The sequence below is a fragment of the Artemia franciscana genome, chromosome 11 (assembly GCF_032884065.1).
Source record: "Artemia franciscana chromosome 11, ASM3288406v1, whole genome shotgun sequence".
Taxonomy (NCBI): domain Eukaryota; kingdom Metazoa; phylum Arthropoda; class Branchiopoda; order Anostraca; family Artemiidae; genus Artemia; species Artemia franciscana.
Genome location: NC_088873.1, coordinates 36,191,213 through 36,217,104, shown reverse-complemented (window position 1 = coordinate 36,217,104; position 25,892 = coordinate 36,191,213). Strand labels below are relative to the sequence as shown.

The 25,892-nt window shown below is 34.7% G+C and overlaps 1 protein-coding gene across 7 annotated transcripts in view; it reads left to right on the top strand.

Annotated features, from left to right (window-relative positions):
* The window catches only part of LOC136033152 (uncharacterized), a 137,276-nt gene extending 120,750 nt beyond the window's left edge, over positions 1 to 16,526 (top strand). For all 7 annotated transcript variants that reach the window (XM_065713806.1, XM_065713808.1, XM_065713807.1 and 4 more), the window contains 4 exons: positions 2,732 to 2,983; positions 5,458 to 5,740; positions 7,456 to 7,728; positions 10,834 to 16,526. In XM_065713806.1, coding sequence (XP_065569878.1) covers positions 2,732 to 2,983; positions 5,458 to 5,740; positions 7,456 to 7,728; positions 10,834 to 11,223 — 1,198 coding nt within the window. In that variant the 3' untranslated portion in view covers positions 11,224 to 16,526. The remainder of the gene's footprint in view (positions 1 to 2,731; positions 2,984 to 5,457; positions 5,741 to 7,455; positions 7,729 to 10,833) is intronic.
* Positions 16,527 to 25,892: the final 9,366 nt, after the last annotated feature.

Genomic DNA, 25,892 nt, shown 5'->3' with positions numbered 1-25,892 from the left:
TTGTTACTTCTTTTCTCACTTTTTTTTTTTTTTTTTTTTTTTTTTTTTTTTTTTTTTTTTTTTTTTAATGAAAGCTGAAGTCACTGGCTATTTCGCTGCAAAATTGAATTTTGGTATAAGAAAGTTGAATCTATAAATACTTATATGATAGGTTAAACTACTTTCTATGCAGTTAGCCCTTAATACTATCTTAATACAAGTTAAGGTAAAACTTTAAAAAAAAACTTGAACTATATGAAGAATTTTAGAAATAAAGAGCATATCTTAGATATATTGCGATGTTTAAGGGGTGGGAGGATTGTGCAATAAAAAACTCAAGTTACATAGGATAATGCAGAAGATAGTAAATAAAGAGTGTTAGGTTTATTCCTAGGGGATCTAAAATACCTAATATCTAACGAATATATAATAATTATATATAATGATATAATAATAATAATAGAATACTATAATATAATAGAGTATATAATAATAGAATATATAATAATAATATGAAATACATAATAATATTTAAAATATATAAAGAAAAAAAGAATAGCAGTCAAAACAACGTGATCTTTTCATAGTTTTCCTCCCAATACTCTCATAATCGCATTTTTAATGGCATTTTTCAATCCAACGTTTTTGTTTTTTCCCATTTGGTTAAGTTTAGTGTGATTCCTTTTTCCTAGGCAAGTTTATCTTTTACTTACTCTTACCTACTTACATCCTTACCTAAATTTATACATACCTTTTCACTTTTTTCTAGCAAAATTTACTTGTCTTGTTTTATTATTATTATTTTTGATTATTAATAAAAAGGTGACAAAAAATATAATATTTAAATATCGCATAAAATCCTATACAAAATAAAATAAACATTGCGTTTATTTTCAAAATGAGCCCTGGCGAATATTAGCATGTTTGGGACAACCCAAAAAAATACGCTTTAATTCTTAATATGCTTCCTGGGGGAAAATAATTCAATTAATCCACCACAGGTTTGGTATATGTAATATATTATTGAATTTTTAATCCACAGTTGAAACTTTGTGGCCTGAGTCGACACAGTTGACTACAGAAACACCTTCTTCCACATGCGTTGAAGTATTATGACGTAACTCTGTATGGGATTTAAAATCTTAGATATACTTTTTAAACAAAATTTTTCAAAGACAAAGAAAAAACAGTATGTAAATTCTTAAAAATTCATTAAAATAAATTTCGTATGAGCTTTTGACACCTAGTCTTCGCATGGTAGCACAAACTCTGTTTCTGAAAGCGGGTTTTAGAAAATTATTTTTTTAAATATACAAATCATGTATTTTTTAGGCAATATGAAAGAAATATATTATATATTGGCCACCCTTGACAAAAAGACATTCATTCCCATCTTTTCTGCTAAAATTAAATGTATATACGGAGAATGGGACAATTATGTGACTTTAGACTCTAGTCTCTGAGACTGCTTGGCTCATAAAAATACTGTAAAATTGTCTTCGCCGGTGTTTTTGCCACCCGTCACACATGGTAGCATCGTCTGTCGCTGAAAATAGTTTTAAGCATGTTTTTCTCAAAAAATACAAATTACGTATTTTTGAGTAATTTGAAAGAAAGATCATTATATGTGATACATATTAGCCATCCCAAAATCAAACAACATTCATGCCCACCATTTCTAATAAAATAAAATGTATAAATGAAGAATTGGTCATTTATTTAATTTTAGCCTGCATGTCTCTTAAAATTACAGTAAAATTATCTTCACCAGTGCTTTTGCCACGCCGCCTCTACAAGGTGGCATCAATTCTGTCACTAAAAATGTATTTTATATGGGGAAAAATTATACTGCTACTACTACTACCAACTCACTGTAGCACCTTGCCGCCTGAGGCCAACACAGATACGCACGCTCTTACTTAATTCCAATCTATTCAAAGCTCTTTATACCATACCAATTAGTTCCAATGTATCTTAAATTCTTCCTTACGGCCTCCTTCCACCTCATTCGGGGTGGTTCGAAGGCCTCGTGACCTTCGAACATGAGGAATGATTATAATCAGTATTTTCCCTGGATTTGGCGGATGACTTAGTTTTTGTTTGATCCTAGATGGCTGCCGTAAAGGACGATCTTTGGCAATCCTTCATCTGCAAAACGTCATCGTCCTAGTCATCTCAATCTTTCAAACGCATATTATGTTGCTTTTTAAATCCTTTTTGTGTTTTGTACACAAGTTTGTCTAGTTATGGTGACAAAGCATTTTTCCGCATGACAAAGGTTTGAAAAGGATTGATTGCACATTTGACGGCCACGAAGGGAAAATAATCTCTTGTGTCGGGGTCTTGCTCAAAAAATGGGACAGATGAAGCATTTTTCTGGTTTAAAGACCAAGAACCTGCCAAAGGGAAAATATTGTAGTGTTCGAGAAAAACACACAATCTTAATTTGTAGTGGTAATAATTGGTTTAAAAACAACTTTTTGGATTTATTTTTTTCTTTTTTTCTCCACTCTTTTATTCCTGTTGATAAAGACTTCCGCATGTGAATTCGAAATATTGGGACTTCTATTAGTAAATATATAAATTTTTTCCTTAGAGTTAACTGCCTTAATTAAAAACTTCCCAGCGTTTTTATTTCGTATAATGACCAATATAATACTTTCCTGACAATTAACTATCGTCTTTCAAAGATTTAATTTTTCGACGGGAAATGGCTTGGAGCCTCATTTAATTTCTACTTATTTTGTTTTAGGTCTATGAGCATTACTAAATCACCAGGTAATCCAAACTATCGACATAGTACATTAGGATTGCCAGAAAGGTCGCCTCAGCAAGACTGCTTCTCCCCGCTTAGCCGATCTGGCTCACAGCCAAGTGTTAGTTCGCGAACACTTCTCAAACTGCCTAAGAAGTGGGTTAGTTTAGGTGACTCTGTTGAAGCGTCAGAATTCAATTCAGAAAACGGCTCAAGCCCGTTTGTACTAACACCGCTCTCAGAGTCTAGGTAAGCGAATGCCTTATCTGTATAAGTAAACATAAATAAGGAGTTTAGTATTCAAGTCATCCAACTCGAAAAAATAGTTGTCAAACAATGTTACCATAAACTATTTAATCAACCTTAGAGTTGATCAACAAAGCGGCTTTGTTTTATGCTACAAAAATGGACGTGGGTAAGTCTAATTCCTAAGTCTTCCCAGTGTTCTCTTCAATATCACCTTAGCGATCAATAGTTGAATTTGAATATACTGTATATACCCATAACAGTATTGAATATACAAAAAAAAAAATTTGATTTGTTATTGGCCATAGGTGGACACATTTTTCGTAGAGGGAGGGGGTCAAGATCGGATAAATGAATTTTTAGGTCGGATTATTTAATTTGTTTTTGATCGTTTTCTTTTGACAAATATCGGGTGGGGGGTTGTCTGGAAGGATCCATTTATCCGATTTTTTTAACGAAAGATTCAAATTAAACTGAATGTCATTAAGACATTCTCTATTAAGACGAAGTGATAACCTATTAGAAAAAGCTAGCTAGCGACTTCTTGGTCTTATTAAAGAAACTGATTTACATTTTTACTTTGTTGTTTCCAAAGTAATGTAAATATTTTCTTTTATTCTTATTATTCTAGATGCCTATTTATATGTCAAGTTATATTTAGTCTAGTTATAATGTTGTCTTTATTCTAGTTTTCTATTTTATCTGTTACAGTTTTTCTAGTTTTTTATTATATCTAGTCTAGTTATATTGTTATCTTTATTCTAGTTATAGGTTTCTTTATTCTAATTTTAGTTATCTTTTTAGATATCTAGTTCAATCTAGTCTAGTTATTTTTATTCTAGTCATAGCTTTCTATTTTTGCCTTATCTATTTATTCTGTATAAAAAACGGAGACGGAAAAATCATCCGGCTCTGTTACTATCTAACCTGCAGTGAATAGAAAAATAAATTTCCCTCATCTTTTCTTTTACTTATTTACTCATTTATGGGTAGTTCAGACACATTAGTAAAATAGTCTCCCAATTTACGATAACACCTGAAGAAACGTCACAAATAAATACTGGTGGAGCTGTGTCCATCTAAATATATTTGAAATAATTTTCGCTGCGGAAACGCACCTGGCTCTGGTTAAGATGCTTACAGGACGAGACCGTGGCTGACCAGTTTTACTCGGCATCAAGAATTTACGACTAGGTGATTCTATTGGGTTTCTTCTCGAGTGTGTGGTCGAATAAACTGCAGCCATGTCTTATCTCGATTATGACCATGCTTCAGAAACCCCCAATTGCCTCTATATATATATTTGTATTGAGGGGTCTCTGATTTCTGTCAGCGCGAAAACTATTAAGGGTGCCTTGGGGGGATTTTATGCTTAAAATCTGCCCAAGAATGTATCCAAGGATTTCTTGAAGTTTCTTGGCGATCGGATAAACAGTGTAGTAATGCCCACAGGACACACAGACAGACACATATACATTGGATTTTATATAGGCTATATTAGATTATTTCCTCTAATTTTGTTTGATTAAATTTGAAATAAAGCTGTAATTTTTGGTTTTGAGACTGATGATAAAAGCGTACTAAAATAGTCTCAAAAATCGAACGCTCGGAATAACTTCGAACATTCGAAATAAGCGTTACTAAATAGCTTACTAAAATAGTAATCAAAATATCAAGCGACCAAAATAACGTTAAAAGTACACGTTACTAAAATTGCAACGTTATAAATAGTATATCTAGCTAATTGAAAATTGTCCATTTTTCGCAATTTAAAAAGTCCATACTATTCTTCGTCAGCATCATCAAAGTAGCTTGGGCTATAAAGGCTATACAACGCTATATTAATGTCAGAAAAGTCTTTCATGAATCTATGGCTCAATCAAGTAACAATAATATTAATTAGTGTTTTATTTTTATCTTGTTCAGTACCTTTTATATTATTGTTTATTGAATTACGATTTGCTATTATTAGATATTGGTCATTTTGATTGATTTATAGTTCCACCATTAAATATTTACTATTATATTTCTTTATTTTATTCGATTAAATTTGAAATAACCCGATAATTTTTGGTTCTAAGATCAATAATGTTAGCGTTCTAAAAAGTCATAAAAATAGCGTGGGTTCAAAATAAAGTTACAAGTCAAAAATGAACATCACGTTAAAAATATCGAATCTTGCAAAAGTGCAATTTTTCGTAATTTCAGGTTTCCTTACTACTCGTCATCAGCATCGTCAAAATAGCTAGAGCTACCGATGTTCAGCAATTCTATTTTAGTAAATCAATAGCTCTAAAAAAGCAACAAGAATTTTGAATCTTGTTTTATTTCTATCTTGTTCGATGTCTAATATATTATTGTTAGATCTTAATTAGTTCGATTAATTTATAGCTTTTAATTTGCAGTTTTATAATTAATTACTTACTTTATATATTTCTTTTCGATTGAAAATTAACCTGATAACTTTTGGTTTCTAGGAGCGATAATGATATGTCTCAGTCATCAACAATGAGAAAGACTTATACTTGTGAGTCACTCATGTCTACAGCTGAGACCCTCGGTTCTTTTTGTCCTTCGATGCCTTCTTCAGAGAACAATCCTCGCTCTGCTATGGAAGTGGATAGAGACTCTGCTTATGATGGTGTCTTCGACATGATATCGGACATTAGTCAAGAGGCTGTTGGATCAAGGGTTGATATTATGGCCTATGCTGAAACCATATGGCAAGGACAAACGGAAAGAGCGAAAACTACCAAAAAGGTATGACAAATTGTTTCACTCTTGTGAACTAGTTAATTTCTTGTACTGACACTATGCGGTTGAACCTCTACCTCAATTTTCAGTCCTTGAGGTTGACTCTACCTCAATGAGGAAGAGTTCATCCTTCACTCAGATGTTTAATGTAGACCTTTACCTGAGGCTACCTTGTGAGATAAAAGTCAACCAAGACCTCTGCTTCAATGCCATTACCGAAGTACAGATTTTCCACCACTTGTGATTTATCTCGAATCATTTTATTTTGTCTCCCTTAGGTGATTTTGAAGATGATTCTTCAAAATTAGGTGATTTGTCCAAATTATGATTTTTTTTTTTTTGAGAGTTCGTTTTTTTTTCTTACTTATTTAGAAAACAGTCGTTAAAACTTCGTGAGGTACGTGATAAATTTTTATTTTGCTATGAGGATTTTTGTCTGTTTCATAAAAACCTGTCAGCACACCAAATCACATTGCTTGCATTGGATAATACCGGGCTGTGAGACAAGCTTGATCTCAGTGCTGGTGAATGCATAAGAAAAGTAAAATAAATAATTAAATTAAAATAAAGTAAAATATATAATAAAGCGTAAAGTGTAAGTTGATAAAAACAACCAAAGTAAGCTTTTAACTCGCACTTATTAATATAGCAATTCATATTTTTGACAATTACAGCCATATTTTTTGCTAGCCAGAATGTGCGTTCGGAAACTTAATTTTAAATTTATAATTAATTTAAATTTTATTTTAGATTTTTTAGCTGTTGTTCACTATCTGGTGTGTAGTGAACAGCTTCTGACTTTATATTTAGCCAAAAAAAACGTCATAAAGTGTTGCCTACTTATAACTTGTCTCGAGCGCTTTGGAGCGTTTTAGCCATGTACTTAGATATATTCATAGAGCGCCAATACCCACTTAAAGAATTCGGTATTTTATTAAAATAATTCGAGTAAATTCGTGGTTTCGAGGAGTAAAAATAAAGCGATTTAACACCTTTAAAATAAAATGTATTCTTCTTGGCAATTATTTCCCTTAGAAATAGCGATATGTCATCCGTTCATTGACAATTAAAAGAATTACAGATACGAAATTCATCAAGAGAGACTTCCGTCTGGTATATTAAGACTTTTTGTCTTGCTGATACGCATCTGATACAAGTGTAGTTTACCTAAGGATCGTAGGGTGTAACTTGTTGCTCGGCCCTTTGTCTTTCAACCAATGAAAGGTGATCTATCTCTGTCTTTCAACCAATGAAAGGTGCTCGGCTATTTGTCTTTCAATCAATGAAAGTTAGATTATAAACAGATAGCAAATTAAATCAACTGGATTTGAAGGGGGAAAAAATGCAGGAATTAATTATGCTGATTAATTATTAATTTATATATACTAATTAATTTACGTTACATAATGAGTAATGGGGAGGAGTATAGTTTTGCTTCCAGTCATCCACTTATCTCTTTTAGTATTCGATTTCCAGAAATGCCATCTTAAACATACGGCATCCACGATAAACTCGGGTCACTGATCACATCGGTTGCAAATTGGGAAAAACGAAATACAAAACAGATAAATTGCCTGAAAATACTAAATATTATGGAGAACTTGTATTTATTATCTTAGGAAATCATCTCTTATTAGACATGAAATTGATTGCGACCTGACTTATTTGAACCAGACTAGCCCTAATAGGCCTGGATGATAATTTGTGTCTTTGATTTACAGGGTTTTGGAGAAGTTGTAATACGAACTGGCTGTACTCGCATGCGTCGATTCCGTGGTGATTCGTATTCCTTGTTGCGTGCAACAGTTTTTGCCGCGTTGACAACCCGTCAAAAGTTGCCTTCTGCTGCCGAGTCGCTTAACACACTGAGAGATACACTTAAAAGGAGGAAACAAGTCTGGCTTCTCAATTGGTCGTTTGCTAATAGACTCCCATATGGCCGTGAAAATGTCGAGGAAGGCTGGAAGGAATGTCTGAACTGCTTAGAGAATATAGTAATCTCTCTTTATTCTTCCCTTTAGTTTTTCTGTATCAGCATCTCTCTTGCTTTCTCTCTTTCTCTCTCTCTCTCTCTCTCTTTTTCTCTTTCTCTCTCCCTCCCCCTCTCTTTCTTTTTTCTTTCTTTTTTTCTTCAAGTCCGCTTCTTCTTTATCTTTGTGGCGATATACATCTTCTATATAATAAAACAAGTAGTTGTATTGAAAGTTGAAGATTCACAAATGATAAAGACGAAAAAATATGACGAATACAACCAGCTTCCTGCGAGAGACTCGATAAATAATAATAAATAAATAAAAATAAAATAAATAAAAATAAAACTCAATAAATAAATAAATAATTGAGGAGACTCAATAAAAAAAAAAAAAAAAAAAAAAAAAAAAAAAAAAAAAAAAAAAAAAAAAAAAAAAAAAAAAAAAAAACTTAGTTCGTCATAAAAGGAAATAAAATCGGACAAGAAATTTTAAAGCTTTTTTAAAGGAGGTAGAATATAGGACTATTGAATTCTGTCTTGAGTGGAGTTAAAGGCACAACCCCACAGCAACGGTCAGACAAAGCTCTGAACATGCTGCCTGAGTGGAGGGAATCACCATGTCATCTTGATTTCGAACACTATACTGGCTTACATATCTCTCTACTTGGAGTATCTTAGAGGAGCATGATATGAAACAGAGATAGGCTCTGCCGGTATAGACTGAAGTTTTGAAGCCTCATCCAAACCTCTTTTTTTACCATGAAAGTAATTGCTTGCATTTTAAACCATTTTGCAGCTCAATAGATGACAGCTCGCTTTTAGAAGTGAATAGACGTGTGTGTGGAGGTCTGGAGGACTTTTATTGCTTTTTGTGGGATATTACATAAAGGCTTTTACGTAAGGACTGGGCTTTTAAAGATACGAAATTCATTAAGGACTGAACTGTACATTGTTTACGTTATGTAAGGACTAGAATAGATTGCACTAAGGACTGGAGGACTTGTACTGCTTTTTGTTTGAGATTGCATAAAGGCAAGAGTAAAGATGGGAAATCGACATCCATGCCGACGAGTAGTATAAAAAATAAGATTAACTAAGAGAAAAATATAAATGCAAGACTTCTTCCCCCGAGGCAAAATTATTTCCCCTAAGTCCCAAACCTCGTTACTCCTTAACTCTAAGGACATCAATGTTTTAGTTTTAATAGTAGATTTTCATCCAAAATAAGTCCTAGGAATCGTTAGCCTCTATCAGATGGTTAGTATTCATTACCCTGAAGTAGAAAGGTCCATTATTAAAAGAAAACTTCTGCCTATATGAAAAAAATAAGAAGGTACGACCTCTTTAAATATAAAGCTACTAGATTACTATTGAACCAGCAGTAGATTTTTTCCATTATGTTTTGTAACTTCAGTGTAACTAAGGCTACATCTTCCGCAACGGTAACTGACACAGTTTCATCCTCGAATGCAAACATTTCCTCGTGTATGTTTGACGGTGTTGTTGATGGGACTTAAGAAAGACGCTCTTACACATCCCACAACAGACATCCAGTGTTGTCACCCTAAAAACTGATCTGAGGCTACTAAATTAACAGACAGTGACATTTTAGCTTAATCTTTCCCATAAAATTGTAAGGGGAGGGAGGGGCTCAGTTCATTGGATTGATGTTAGTACGAACTGTCTGATTGGTATCTTTTTTTATTTATTTATTTTTTACAGTGCAACATTGGTTATTCGTTTCTTGTAGACTACTAGCGTCAAAATTCCTAGACTTGTTTTTGAATGGAAGAAAGTATTTTGATATCGTTTGAAATTTTAGTTTTTATATCACTGGATTTCGTTTATTGTTTTTTGTTTTGTTTTTTTTTTTATAGATAATACCAAACTAATTTTATTATATGTAATTATTACTGCTACTGGTAAGCAGTTACAGTACCAAGCTGTTTGAGACCACCGTCCTGCTTGTTTACGTTGTTGTATTGCTATAACGTTGTATTGTAACGTTGTAGCGTTGTATTGCTATAACGATATTTGGCAATATATAATCCTTCATCTTTAAAACGTGTAATCATTATTAACCATCAGCCACTTAATAGCTTCCTTTCTCTTTCCTTTGTGTGCCCTTGGGCATGCTTTATGTTTTCATTCGTTTGGTATTTCATTTGGGACTATTCATTCCACGGTTATTTTATGTAAGTACCTAATATACGTTTTTCTTAATTCTGAAAAGCCTCCTAAATCATCGTAATTCGATTTTGTTAAGAAACAGAAATATGAAACTGAAATTGAAACTTATGTTAAATTTACTTTTTAATTTTAAATTCTGTTTAATTTTTAAATTCTTAATTCGTTTTAATGTTCAGCCATCGACTCAATTATCAAATTTACTTATTTTTTTGAATATTGTAAATAAATTGCACTCTAGTTCTAAATTTGTCGACTCCATCACCAACACTGAGCAATTGAAAAAAGTACCTTTTATACAAAAAGTACCTTTTGTATAAAAGTACCTTTTATACAAAAAGTACCTTTTATACAAAAAGTACCTTTTATACAAAAAAAAAATGGATAAAGGAAACAACGTTTGTTTGAAATATCAATAGCTGATAGGACAAATACCAGTTGGCCTCAACAATTTAGCTTGACACCAACAGGGATCCAGAGCAAAACAAAACACAGTGTCACCAAATTTAGATCTACAAAGGATGGTCTAAAAAAAAAGGTCCAAAAACGACGCAAATATTATAAATCCAGGATTGTTTTAGGGGGGGAGGTGCAAATGATTAAGATAATTTCTGAGACCACATTGGCCTGCCATAACATCAAGAAAGAAAACGATCAAAATGGGGTTTTCAAAATATTTGCTTTCTGTGTTTTCTTCAGTATTTTCATTTGGCCTTTAAAACCCCCATTTTTGGTCGTTTTATTTCTTTATGATACAAATGATTTTTTTGTAGGGGGGGGAGCCAAAAACTTAAAAGAACACATACAAAGTTTGTTTATATTCATTTTTCTTACGTTTTTACGATTCAGACAAACATTTCATTTCGGGGGGGGGAGGTCGGCCTCCCCCCCCTCTCCCTTGGATACGGCCTTGTATAAAACACTCTTTTTTTTGTTTCAGGCAGTTGATTTGAATCACGAAGCAGACATCGAAGAGTCATTAGTTCATTCTCTATCTGCTGATTGTGAATTGGATACTCGACTAGTTGAAGCAGCCAAACTTCATGTATTAGCATCAGTGTTGGAGCCTTTTGCAACCGACCCGAATGGCAATTATGACACAACTCGTTCCTATACTGAACAGTATTTAGATACAGTGGGTGACACTAGTCATTTGGCGGCAAAAGATTTGCACTTAGTTGCTCGTGCTCTTCGCTTAAATTTGTGTTTATTAAAGCCTTCCGCTTATGGTACTACTGATTTTGCTACGGTAGCTAGTGCCGGTAGTGATAATAGTTTAGTTACACTAATAGCCGAGGATGATCGATATTTTTGTGTTCCAGTGTTGTAGAGGGTGCTGGCGCAGTTCAATTAGGTTGAATTGGCGTGCAGCCAAACCTGTAGTGTAAAGCAAAACAATTCAAATCAGATTTTTTTAGAGAGCAGTTCTAAGCTACAAGATATGTGGGGTCGAAATCCGATCAAAATAACGGATGAGTATTATAGTTGTCTCCAGGGGTAGAGGAAAGAACGGGAATTAGTTAAACTTTAGAATCCAATTCTCTAATACTCCTCCTCTGAGCGAAACCATCGAGACACTTCCGTTAAGATGCAGTTCGTGTGCATTCGTTTTTATTTCAAATGTGTTTTTTTTTTTCATTTTTACAGTTATACTTAAGGGCGAGCATTCCAAATTCTGAAAGTCACTTTCTGTTCGGTTTGAACTCGAATGCCTGGTTAGCTTTCGTAAGCTGGGTGGTACATTAACTTTTGAACTTTAAAGATAAATGCATTTGGGTTCACATTACCGCCAACTTCCCCTAGTAAACTCATAAGTTTTGCCAATAGACAAATTGAATCGTTGTTCCAAATTGTAATAGCTCGTCCAATAAGGGAATGTTTTCCAGTTACCCGAGAGGTATGCGAGATAATATGTGCTTTAGCAATTAGTATTAGCGTAACTTATAAAAAGGAGCTTAAAACTATAATAGTAGATTGAAATAGTCAAAAATATTTGACTATTTTTCGGCGATTTTTGACGATTTTCGGTTCTGTTTAAAATATAGCTCTCTTTTGGGATTGGGTGCATTTAAAAAATAATAATAATATTGGAAAATGTTTTATTTCAAGAAAAATAACCTGTATTCTTTTTGAAAGTGATATAGGGCATTGTTACTCTAAAAAATAACGTTTAAGTAGAGTGCAAAAACTTAAACTCTATATATAATCGATTTCATCAGATTTATGTCTTAGGGTAAGAGAGGAGACTGAAGCTAGTGTCGAAAAAAATCAACGCCATCTAGAGAAAAAGAGATGGAGATCGGTATATTTAAAAACTATCGTAGCATAGCTAAATTCCGCTATTTTTTTTTTTTTTTTTTTTACAAAATCATACATTAGACAAAAATCACGCACTGCGGCTCAGCATTGAAAATCGATGTGAAGAAAGGCACAAATGAGTTGGCGTAACGATTAGTTCGTACTTAAGGGGTAGGAGTTTATTTTGTAACCAAGTTCGACTGTTGAGAGGGGATGGTTCAGGTAGTAGTGATCGGTGGCTCGTATTGGCTAGGACGGATTTTCTAAATTGCAGAATCAGGAGTTCAAGCAGTACTTCAAGTGGAGATAAATTCAGTTTCGCGAGGGCTTGATCAAAGGGTATGTCGCGGTTTCAGAATATAATCCTTGTTGCTCTTTTCTGGAGGGACTGTAAGTCGCGTAATAGGTACGCTGTGCGGAAAGTAGAAGGACCGCACACCGGGCACGTGTATTCGAGCAACGGGCGAACATAACACATGCAGGCATGGAGAAGACTTTCAGTATCACACCCAAAACGCCTCATTTTGGTAAGTGTCTGAAGGCTTGCATTAGCCTTGGGGACGGTTAAATTAATATGGGTACTGAAACTACAGTCACTAGTGAAAGTTACTCCTAAGATTTTAATTTTGTTCACAATCGGGAAAGGGGCTAGAGGCATATCTATATTAGATATTAATATTCGTATATTAATATTAATATAATTATATTATTATATTAATATTATATTATATATTATAATATTATATTAATTATATTATATAATATATTATATTAATTATATTAATATTAATATAATAGTAATATTAATATGTTTATTAAATAATAAACATATCTATATTAAATATATTATATTCGGAGTATTATCCTTGTTGCTCTTTTCTGGACGGACTCTATGTCGCGTGATAGGTATGCCGTGCGTATAGCAGATAGACCCAACACCGGGCACACGTACTCGAGTAACGGGCGAACCAGCTCGTTCCAGGCTTCTTTCAGAAACTAAGATCAGATATTCATTACTGCTCTAATTTTTCCAATTGCACCAATTGCACTGATTTTGCCATTCATAACTCTAAAAAAAAAAAAATCCCAAGAAACGCCAAACGTTAGATGACACTGGTATTTTTTGGACACTAGCGCCAGTTTTCACTCTTATAATAATAATAATAATAATAATTTATTTCTTACCCACAACAACACTATAAAAGTATTAAAATGTGGAGTACAAACAATTAAATACACACAAAAAAAGCAAAACATACAAAAAATGAAAAGTAATGGCAATAGAAATAAGTAAATCAAACTCTTTGTTATTCTAGTTTCAATATTAAATGAAACCTATACAGGATAGAAATTTCGAATTAAGACTTCGCGGTTATTTCTTCTTCGTCTTTTTGCTGCTTTTCAAAGTGACCTCGGTAAATGAATGGGTTCTCACTAGCTTTAGTCTTTTTTAGCTGTAATCTATTTGTTATACAGCTTTAGGTCACCCAAATTCGTGATATTGAAGGTCAAATTTTTAAGCATTTTGCGGATTACTGACCCAGAGTAGATGAATTGACTCTCATAACTTATTCTCTATATCAGTATTAATCAATCAGTTCCCCTGTAAACTTAAAGTTTGACTTGTGTTGTCTTTGCTTTAGGCTACAAAACTGTGATTTTTTCTCTTTTTAGCGTAATCTTTTTTAAAAATGTGATTAGGCCTTGCTCCCCGTGTAGGATCTAGTCAAAAAGTTTGTTTTTCTTTTGAGGAACACTGACTATTGATGTAAATATAGGTTTTAGTATATTAACCTTATCTGGTACTCTTTGCGAAATTAATTGAAATAAGTTACGGATATGTGATATGCTGCAATACCAAAAACATTTGTTAATTCAAAGGGAAGAATCTGAAGTGCTTCATCTGAACTTGATGACTAAACCACTAAGCACAAAGTAGGCTCAGAGGCACAGATGGCAGATTTCAAGGAGGGGGAGGGTCAGAGACTTTTAGTAGAATATCCAAAGGTTTCTTAGAAATTCCTTTTTGACCCAAGCGTGACAATTTTATACATTTTAAAGTACTTTTCCATTTATCCTGGTGGACTATGAGTAATTCCTGTCTTCCTATAGGAGGATATAGATCCGTTCCTTACACTAAAGAGAGAATCAGAAGATTTTTTCCGCTGGGGAGGTGAGATATATGCAGGAATATATGCTAAAGGCTAGAGGAGCATGTGTTGAAGCAAGGAGCATATATATTCGGTCCTTACACTAAAGGAAGGATCAGAAGATTTTTTTTGTTCCATTGGGGGAGATGGCATTTATATAGGAATTCCATTAGCTAGAGGCGGGGGGGATAAATAAAAAAAGCTTTGATAATGTGAATTAGAATTGCCCAGAAACTGAGAAAAATTTAGGATTCTGATGGGGAAGTGAGATATTAACACAGTTTTTGGTCAAAGTTCGTCCGAAAGTGACTTTATAGTTAAGTCTTTTTCGATAAAACCAACAACTAAAATAAATTATATTGCTTTAAAAAACGGTTTGCCAAACTAATCAAAAACAAAATTTGCCTGGCAGTTTGAGCCCTTTTTCTTTTTTCATACTTTATAACAAAACAAGAAATTCTATTGAAATAAAATTATTAAATTTAAAATTATTTAATTTTTAAATTTTAATAAACAGTTTACCACGGCTTTGGGTCTATATTCCAAATTGATTGTTTGTATGAGAGCTGACAGATTTTGGCTGCAGAGTTTCTTGTGACAGATATAGACTTTGTTTGTTTTATTAATTAGCCTTCCGTTTCTGTGGTACTGAGTCCTGTGCTCCAATTGTTCATCATTCGACCCATCAGTTTGAAACAGTTAGTTTAGGGACTTCAATATTTTTTAAGCAATATGCTACTCTGCTATGTCAAGCAAGTACGCGGGGTAGGGGGACTTCGGTCATGTGTCCCCTCTCCCAAAAGCATGATATTGTCTTATAAATCGTAATATTTTTCGTGTTATTTGCACATTTCTGAAGTTTTGACCCTCCAAGAGAATAAATGTCGCGTACATGCCTTTATTATATGCAAGATTGTGTGGTTGCAATTAGTTGGTGATTTGCATGGTCTATTGAAAAATGATTGTTTACTAAATTTTAATTCAAAAATTACGTGAAACTGAAAAAAAAATATAGTCAAGTTTTATTGCAGGTCTAAAATTAAATTATGAGTCCATTAGTGCCAATTGGGTTTTGGAGGATTCGCCCCTACCACTAGATTTTGAAAAGACAATAAAGACAATTTGCCCCCCCCCCCTCCCCGCCTCAACATTTTTTTTGGATTGATACCACTGTATAAAGTTAACCATTTGCTCCTTTTTTGTTATTTCATGAAATCAGGACTAACTCAAGTCCAAGATTCGTAGTTCGGAATATGAAGTGTGCGTAAATATAAAAATAGTATCACTGTTTTGTAATTGTAACCATGCTTGCACACAGGCTTGAGACCTCCCAACCTAAGGTTGATATATAACCCCCCCCCCCCTGAAAAATTAGAAATTTCAATCCTAAAATATGGTTTTATATAAATTTCTCGCCTCTCCATCGTTATACTGTGTATTTATGATTTTGCAGATCATTTGACGCTCATGTTCATCCACAGAAATCATTTCTTCTTTTAATGACGATTTTTTTTTTTTTAAATATCGAAGCTATGGATCGTAATCTTTTTTCATGGACCCTGCAACAGAATAATAAAGCTGACATGGTTACCGCACAAGTACAATTTAAGAGTTTAAGTGTTGTCTCCAGCAGATTTGAATGATTTGTTTCTCTTTAATTACATGTACCTTCTTGTAGATTTTTAGTTCAAATCCAAAGAATATGGGTTACTTATAAGAGTGGGAACCGGCGATAATGTCCACAAAAGAAATTATCAACGTAATCTAGCATTTGGTAACACTTGGTATTTCTTCAAGCTTCATAATCGTTTTCTTTTTTGTCAGGAACTGAGATAAGACACTCATTACTACCCTAATTTAAGCAATTACGCTAATTAAATTAATGATTCTTATGCTACAATGGAAAAAATGGTAACTGATAGGTAACGGTGTTGATAGTTCGTTTTTTTTTGTTTTTTTTTTTGTCGATAGCGCTAGTTCCCAATCTTTTGAGTTACCCATACTCTTTGTTTACATCTACAATGGTCTAACCGGTTAGATTGCTGACTGGAACACCTAACCGGTTAAGTGTTTTTACCAGCAGCTTTACTAAGTTTGAATGATTATATAACTGTTTTAATACGTGTACCTTCTTGTAGATTTTTTTTTTCTGTTTCTTTTAGATAAATACAGAAACAAATATTAAGTGTTTCGTGTTAGTTATGTTAGTATTTTTCTTTTTTTTCAAGCCACGACTATAAGTAACGAGCGACCTAGCTCAATAGAAACCGAAGCTCTAAAAAACTTTTAATAACAACAGGATTTATCAAAAGAATCTAATTTTTATGCTGCTTCAAAATATTTAAGGTTCATTAAGTTTAATATTACCCATCAACAGTTACGAGCCCGAGAAATTTTGCCGAACTTGTGAAAAAAGGAGAAACACCCCCTGTACGTCAAGTGCCAAACGTCAAACTTCAAAAATCGTTTCATCAGATTCAGCTTATAAGAGAAATCTGCCGTAGAGGTATCAAGGATGTGTATTTGTTTGTTTTTTTTTTTCAGAGATCATTGCAATCCCTCAGCTTCTGGGGGAAGGGATGTAAAAGTGTATATAGACACTTTTTGGGGGGAGCGTGGAATTTTCTGTTTGGGGGTATTCCACAGTGAGAATATTTCTTGGGGAGGGAAGTTTCCGGGGGGTGAGCTTTCCAGTGGGGAATTTATCAGAACTCATATACGGAATTCTTTTTATTTGCCGTACTTTGTCTTTGCCGACTAAATTCAACAAGTGGAGATGTTCAAGGGAAGTTTTCAGAGGGGTTGGAATTGTCTGGAGGTTTTTCCCTGGGGGGGGGGGGGGGGGGTCCGAGGTAGAAATTCCTCGTATGAGAATTCCGTGCGGTAGCAACTGTCCACTGTGGGTGAGGAGGGGGGATTCATGGGAAAAATGTGTCACGGAGAGGGGATTTTCGACATGATTTGAAAAGCGATCAGAAATTAAAGTTTGTCTTTCAAATGAAAGTATGCTAAGGAGAATTCTTCAGATGGATTCGTCCGTGCGAAATTTTTCTGGGTAATTTTCAGTGAGGATGGAATTTTTCAGGTGTTGGAGGGTGGTATTTTACGTTGGAGGAACTTTACTTTGAGGAATTTTCTGTGCGGGGGGATCATCCATGGAGGGGAGCTGGATTTCTTGGCACTATCTGAAAAACGATCAGAAATTAAATAAATAAAAAATTTGAACTGAAAGTAAGGAGCATCATCAAAACTTAAAATTAACAGAAATTATTCTGTGTATGAGAGGGGTGCCCCCTCCTGGATTTCTTGCTATTTCCGCTAAAGTTTGAATTTGTATCACAATTCTTTTAGAACAACTGTAACCTAAGAGCCGTTTAATTAGAATAAGAAGCTTTTTTAAAGTTCTAAAATATTTTAGCGTGAAGAGCGAGGTATTGAGGAGGGGGCGCACGGAATAATATATGTTTTTTTTTAGTTTTAATGCGGCTCCTTACTTTCAGCTGAAAAAAATGTAATTTTTTTATTTAATTGTGATTGGAATTGAAAGATTTGAGCTAATTTAGCGGTATATCGCACACTTTTGACGCATCTTTTGTACTGAAATAAACAAAAGTGGAAAGAAATTTTATTTTATCAAAAGAAAGAGAGGCAAGGGGACGATAAAAACGTTAACCAAAATTGTCTATTAACTATGGGGCTCATGACGCAGCTGTCAAGAATACACCTAACCACCCCCCAGTTTTCTAAAAAGAAAATAATAATAATGTATATTGACATGGATACCGCCATTCCAACCAAAAAGGACTGTAATACTCGTAGTGTTTAGGGATCTCCCTTAAATTTAATTTTTACTATATTCAGGAGAATCCGGGGAAGTAGTGTTCCCACATGAGATATTCTTTCTAACTAAATGTGACATGTTCTGGGAGTAAATAGCACTCAAACATTTAGAACGAGTCGAATCACAATTATAAGGATCGCCGTGCATGTTTTTAGAAGAGCCCATTTTTAAATTCTACCGCTGAAATTTCTATCCTATAGCGTACGAAGTGAAATATCATCTTCTTCCTCTTAATTTTTAAGGTTAGTTTTGTTGCATAGAAGTAGCTTATAACTTTGCCTGTAAAGACCTTATATTTTCATTTTTCTTTAAGAGATTGGTGTTCTTGGATTGGGTTTTATCGTGCGCTTCTGCTACTACAACCATTAGTAACAACTCATTACAGCTTTAAGCCAACTGAGCTTATGTTTTGGGACTGCCAACACTGATGACATTCTCAATGCACTTAATATTTGAAACTGAAGCTTCAAAATCAATCCTCCCCTTATTTCCTGGAACTGCCGTACTCTCAATGCACTTAATATTTGAAACTGAAGCTTCAAAATCAATCCTCCCCTTATTTCCTGGAACTGCCGTACTCTCAATGCACTTAATATTTGAAACTGAAGCTTCAAAATCAATCCTCCCCTTATTTCCTGGAACTGCCGTACTCTCAATGCACTTAATATTTGAAACTGAAGCTTCAAAATCAATCCTCCCCTTATTTCCTGGAACTGCCGTACTTTTATCAGGGAGTGAGAATTACTTTGTAATTTATTGAAACATGGTTTCCCAGACTTCTTGACTGTTCAGACTGCAAATGGCTCAATCAGCAATTAACGACCAGAAACATCTGACTTACAAGAGCAAAAATGTGGCCAGTTTTGATGGCTCACATTCATATCTCAGGTCATCAGTTTTGAAATTTTCATTTTAGAGTATGACCAAAGAGAACAAACGAGATTACTATCCTATACCTTCAGTTTCAGAATGTAATATTATAAAAGAAAAAATCAAATTTTGACTCTATTGAAAAAACAAAGCTAAAAAAATATTTTTTTTTTCCATTTTTCGAGCATAAATGACTCAAATATTGGATTTGATTTTCCTCTTAGTTCTCTCAAAATTGTCAAAATTTGGGCTGCAGTGCAGAAAACAAGCTCACACAAGGACATCAAGCCACCTGAGCTCAACGTGCACCGAGCACGTTGTGTGCACCCTCCTGTGCAACGTAGCTGTGCACCTTCTTCCTCACTCTAATCTATTCAAGGCTTTACTTTAGCGTAATAATCTCTGTTCGTTTTAAGTTTTAATGCTTCTCCTTAATTTTAGTTGGAAAAACCTGTTTTTTTATACCATTCCCACGGATATATCCTCTAAATAAACAATTCAATCCCGACGAAAATTCAGGTCAGTCTTGTTACTACCTTTAGTACCGACTCATTACAGCATCAAGCCACCTGAGCTCAACGTAGCTGTGAACGTTCTTCCCGCTCTAATCTATTCACAGCTTTACTCTTTATGAAGTTCCGTAATCTAATTTGCTAAAATAACGACTAATATCGAAAAATTCCCATGTTTTCTGCGAAAATTTTATTGAATAATTCTTGTTACGACTTCTAGAACGCTTATCATTTAGTTGACACCTTGTTTGCTCCGACATTGACAACCTGATGATACTCCGTTGCCATGATTCAAAAGGCAATATGTGAACTTTTGGTGAGATTAAACAGGGTTTAACAGACCAACGAGTGTTGGGTAAAGAGCAAGAGAAAAGATGGAAATATCAATAATAATGTTAATAAAAGAAATAAAAACTCGACAACACGTTAAGAAGAAAAGAGAAAGGAAAACTTATATTTTCAGAATTATCGGTAAAGAAAACAATGAATACTTCTATAAGCATTATCTTAGTGATAATATTTATAATATAGCGTATCGTTTGCGCTTTACTTAAAACTGAACGTATTTTTTTTTTGTCTTTTGTCATAACGCATAAAAAAAATAACGTATAAAAAAAAGGGCTTAAAACGTATAAAAACTCCTAGGCAAATTTTGTTTTTGATTAATTTGGCACATATAGTCTATAATTATTTTTAATAGGCTAAATTAAGTTCTAAAAGCCCAAAAAAAGTATTCAGAAGGCTAGCTGATAGTAACCTAAAATAGCTGCACCTAATTAATAACATAATTCGTATCTTCTGCTATCATTTCCCTGGAAATATCCTCCCAGGCCTTGAGAGTTAAAAATTTATTTGAATACCTCTTTAGTCCTCTGCAATATATTACTGGACGACTTCTGATACACATGATTAGTCTCAGTTATTTACATTGTTTGGTTCAACACAGCTCTCAATTCAAAATAACGGATGTGTTCTTCAATGGCTCAACAGAAATATTTCAACGCAGCTGTTGAGCCGTTATGACGCATAACCTTGTAGAAAAAATGAATGAAATTTGACGGATCATGCAAAAACGTCTGACACCCATTGAACCGTTATGACGCATAACCTTGTAAAAAAAACGAATAAAATTTGACCGATCCCGCAAAAACGTTCGTGCAGCCGTTGAACCGTTATGACGCATAACCTTGTAGAAAAAACGAATGAAATTTGACGGATCACGCAAAAACGTCCCTTTTGGCGCGAAATTTGTGGAATTGATTATTGTATTTTTGTTCATCGACTGTTATTATCGGCCTGTCATTTTTACATTCTTCTCTTAAGCATCCAAGAACTGGCAATATCAGTTATATGAATTCTCCAGTGCCTACCAAGTTGTGAAACTGTGAAAAGGAGATATAACGCTTTTTTTTTAGAACCTCAAAATTTTTTAGCATCTTGAGAACCAAATACAGTATCAAACAGTTCGTGGTAACGAACCGTAGTAAGGAGCGACCCGGCTCAATAGTAACCGAAATTCTAAAAAGTGGAATTTTGATACCAATAGTTACATCAAAAGAATTGCATTTTAATGCTGATTTTAAATATATAAGTTTCATCCAGTTTGGTCTTACCCATAAAAAGTTACGAGCCTGAGAAAGTTCGCCATATTTTAGAAAAATGGGGGAAACACCCCCCCCCCCAAAAAAAAATCATAGAATCTTAACGAAAATCACACCATCGCATTCAGCGTATCAGAGAACTCCACTGAAGAAGTTTCAAGCTTCTATCTATAAAAATGTGGAACTTGGTATTTTTTGCTAGAAGACCAATCACGGGTGCGTGTTTATTTGTTTTTTTCCCCAGGGGTGATCTTATCGACCCAATGGTCCTAGAATGCTGCAAGAGGGTTCATTCTAATGGAAATTAAAGTTCTAGTGCCCTTTTTAAGTGACCAAAAGAATTGGAGGCCACCTCCCACACTCATTTTTCTCCAAAGTCACCGGATCAAAATTATGAGATGGCCATTTTATTCACCATAGTTGGAAAATCTAATAACTATGTCTTTGGGGATGACCTGCTCCCCCACAGTCCCCGTGGGAGGGGCTGCAAGTTACAAACATTGACCAGTGATTACATATAGTAATGGTTATTGGGAAGTGTACAGACGTTTTCAGGAGGATTGTTTTGGTTTGAGGGGGGAGAGTTGAGGGGAGGGGGGTTGCGTGGGAGGATCTTTTCATGGGGGAAGAGAATTATCTTGATAAATCTCTGTTCAGTGTATGCTATGCCTCGTTTTCAGGTTTTTTTTTGTCGTTGTTGGCGTAATAAATATCATCCCAATATTTTTCATTTGCAACTCTTGGGCTCAAGCAACCCTCCGGGCTTGAAAATCTCTGGTTTAGATACTTGAAAAGCCTAGGATTCTCTCGAATATCTCTTGTCATTGGAGTAAAGAACATGGGTAATTCTCATTTTAACAGCTTTTCTTTTGAAAACTCATTCACACTGTTCATAGACTTAATAAGAAGGTGTGTCACCTTTTGTGAAATCTGCAAATAAAGAGGGTGACGCTTTAGGCTTTAAAACACATTTTTCACTTAGACACACACCTTTACTTCATTGGAGTAAAGCCGCTGAAAACCTAGCCCCTTTCTTTCCCTCAAAATTTGTTTGTTTGCTCCTATGAATTAGCTAAATAGGTTTAATTTGCTCCCGTCTTATATCTTCGGTCAAAGGTAAAGAAAAAAGGATCAAAAATAAACTAAAATTACGACGGATAGCAAAATTATCTTCTTAAGCCATACAGAAACATTAGAAAATGATTCAAAACAAAAAAAAATTATGAAAATACTCTTTAAAATCACTTCCTTGCGAGACGCGGGATTGAACGAAGAAACCTTAGATTGGAAACTTTGGCGTCATCCACTACGCCGTCACAAGGTATGAGATTATTTGATTTTTCTTAGAATATTTTAATACACTTCCCACAAAACACACATCTGATAATAATCTACCTGGAAAGCGATTAGCCTTTAAGAGTGATGTAAGTAAGATGAAATTGTGAAATGTCATTTATACTTGTGTTTTTCATTCAGTTACTCTTTCACCGTCACTAAGAAAGGGTCATCATATTTTAGTTTTGTATTTTGTTTTAAAAAAGATTTTCAGTTGATTCTGCACTGAGGACGGTCAAACAAAGGTCTTGACCAAAATATTTGCATAATTTTCAATTTTTTCGTTGGCTGTTTATGCAGATTTTAGAGTTTTAGAAATCTTATGGGCATATATCTTAGGCATACGTATTTTCTTTTAAACTTTCTCTTAAAAATGTTTGTTTTTTGCCAGAAATATACAAAAAGCATAACACCTTGTAATATTTGAGGAAACTACGACTCTTTTCTGGATATAAATATTTGTTTCAGACCCTAGCCTTCAGAATTTTAGCCCTATTTTAGAAAAATGGGGGATACACCCCCCCCCCAAAAAAAAAAAAAACACCTAACACCATCGCATTCAGCGTATCAGAGAATTCCACTGAAGAAGTTTCAAGCTTCTATCTATAAAAATGTGGAACTTTTTGCTAGAGAGAGAGAGTAGTTTTTGCTAGAAGACCAATCACGGGTGCGTGTTTATTTGTTTTTTTTTTTCTTTCCCAGGGGTGATCGTATCGACCCAGTGGTCCTAGAATGTTGCAAGAGGGTTCATTCTAATGGGAATTAAAAGTTCTAGTGCCCTTTTTAAGTGAACAAAAGAATTGGAGGCCACCTCCTACACTCATTTTTCTCCAAAGTCACCGGATCAAAATTCTGAGATGGCCATTTTATTCACCATAGTTGGAAAATCTAATAACTATGTCTTTGGGGATGACCTGCTCCCCCACAGTCCCCGTGGGAGGGGCTGCAAGTTACAAACATTGACCAGTGATTACATATAGTAATGGTTATTGGGAAGTGTACAGACGTTTTCAGGAGGATTGTTTTGGTTTGAGGGGGGAGAGTTGAGGGGGGGGGGGTTGCGTGGGAGGATCTTTTCATGGGGGGAAGAGAATTATCTTGATAAATCTCTGTTCAGTGTGTGCTATGCCTCGTTTTCAGGTTTTTTTTTGTCGTTGTTGGCGTAATAAATATCATCCCAATATTTTTCATTTGCAACTCTTGGGCTCAAGCAACCCTCCGGGCTTGAAAATCTCTGGTTTAGATACTTGAAAAGCCTAGGATTCTCTCGAATATCTTGTGTCATTGGAGTAAAGAACATGGGTAATTCTCATTTTAACAGCTTTTCTTTTGAAAACTCATTCACACTGTTCATAGACTTAATAAGAAGGTGTGTCACCTTTTGTGAAATCTGCAAATAAAGAGGGTGACGCTTTAGGCTTTAAAACACATTTTTCACTTAGACACACACCTTTACTTCATTGGAGTAAAGCCGCTGAAAACCTAGCCCCTTTCTTTCCCCTCAAAATTAGTTTGTTTGCTCCTATGAATTAGCTAAATAGGTTTAATTTGCTCCCGTCTTATATCTTCGGTCAAAGGTAAAGAAAAAAGGATCAAAAATAAACTAAAATTACGACGGATAGCAAAATTATCTTCTTAAGCCATACAGAAACATTAGAAAATGATTCATAACAAAAACAAATTATGAAAATACTCTTCAAAATCACTTCCTTGAGTGATGTAAGTAAGATGAAATTGTGAAATGTCATTTATACTTGTGTTTTTCATTCAGTTACTCTTTCACCGTCACTAAGAAAGGGTCATCATATTTTAGTTTTGTATTTTGTTTTAAAAAAGATTTTCAGTTGATTCTGCACTGAGGACGGTCAAACAAAGGTCTTGACCAAAATATTTGCATAATTTTCAATTTTTTCGTTGGCTGTTTATGCAGATTTTAGAGTTTTAGAAATCTTATGGGCATATATCTTAGGCATACGTATTTTCTTTTAAACTTTCTCTTAAAAATGTTTGTTTTTTGCCAGAAATATACAAAAAGCATAACACCTTGTAATATTTGAGGAAACTACGACTCTTTTCTGGATGTAAATATTTGTTTCAGACCCTAGCCTTCAGAATTTTAGCCCTATTTTAGAAAAATGGGGGATACACCCCCCCCCCCAAAAAAAAAAAAACACCTAACACCATCGCATTCAGCGTATCAGAGAATTCCACTGAAGAAGTTTCAAGCTTCTATCTATAAAAATGTGGAACTTTTTGCTAGAGAGAGAGAGTAGTTTTTGCTAGAAGACCAATCACGGGTGCGTGTTTATTTGTTTTTTTTTCTTTCCCAGGGGTGATCGTATCGACCCAGTGGTCCTAGAATGTTGCAAGAGGGTTCATTCTAATGGGAATTAAAAGTTCTAGTGCCCTTTTTAAGTGAACAAAAGAATTGGAGGCCACCTCCTACACTCATTTTTCTCCAAAGTCACCGGATCAAAATTCTGAGATGGCCATTTTATTCACCATAGTTGGAAAATCTAATAACTATGTCTTTGGGGATGACCTGCTCCCCCACAGTCCCCGTGGGAGGGGCTGCAAGTTACAAACATTGACCAGTGATTACATATAGTAATGGTTATTGGGAAGTGTACAGACGTTTTCAGGAGGATTGTTTTGGTTTGAGGGGGGAGAGTTGAGGGGGGGGGTTGTGTGGGGATGACCTACTCTCCCACAGTCCCCGTGGGAGGGGCTGCAAGTTACAAATATTGACCAGTTACAAACATTGGAAGTGTACAGACGTTTTCAGGGGATTTTTTTGGTTATGGGGGGGGGGAGAGTTGAGGGGGGGGAGAGTTGAGGAGGGGGGGGGGGTAACGTGGGAGGATCTTTTCATGGAGGAATTTGTCACGGGGGAAGATAATTATCTTGAGAAATCTCTGTTCAGTGTATGCTGAACAGAGATACACTGAACACTCTTTTCTACAGCCCTATTGTAGAAGTTTCAAGCTCCTATCTACAAAAATGTGGAATTTTGTATTTTTTGTCAGAAGGCAGATCACGGATGCGTCTTTATTTGTTTGTTTTTGTTTTTTTCCCCAGGGTGATCGTATCGACCCAGTGGTCCTAGAATGTTGCGAGAGGGCTCATTCTAACGCAAATGGAAAGTTCTAGTGGCCTTTATAAGTGACCAAAAAAATTGGAGGGCACCTAGGCCTCCTCCCACACTAATTATTTTCCCAAAGTCAACGGATCAAAATTCTGAGATAGCCATTTTATTCAACGTAGTCGAAAAACCTTATAACTATGTCTTTGGGGACGACTTACTCCCCAACAGTCCCTGTGGTAGGGCTACAAGTTACAAACTTTGACCAGTGCTTACATATAGTAATGGTTATTGCGAAGTGTACAGACGT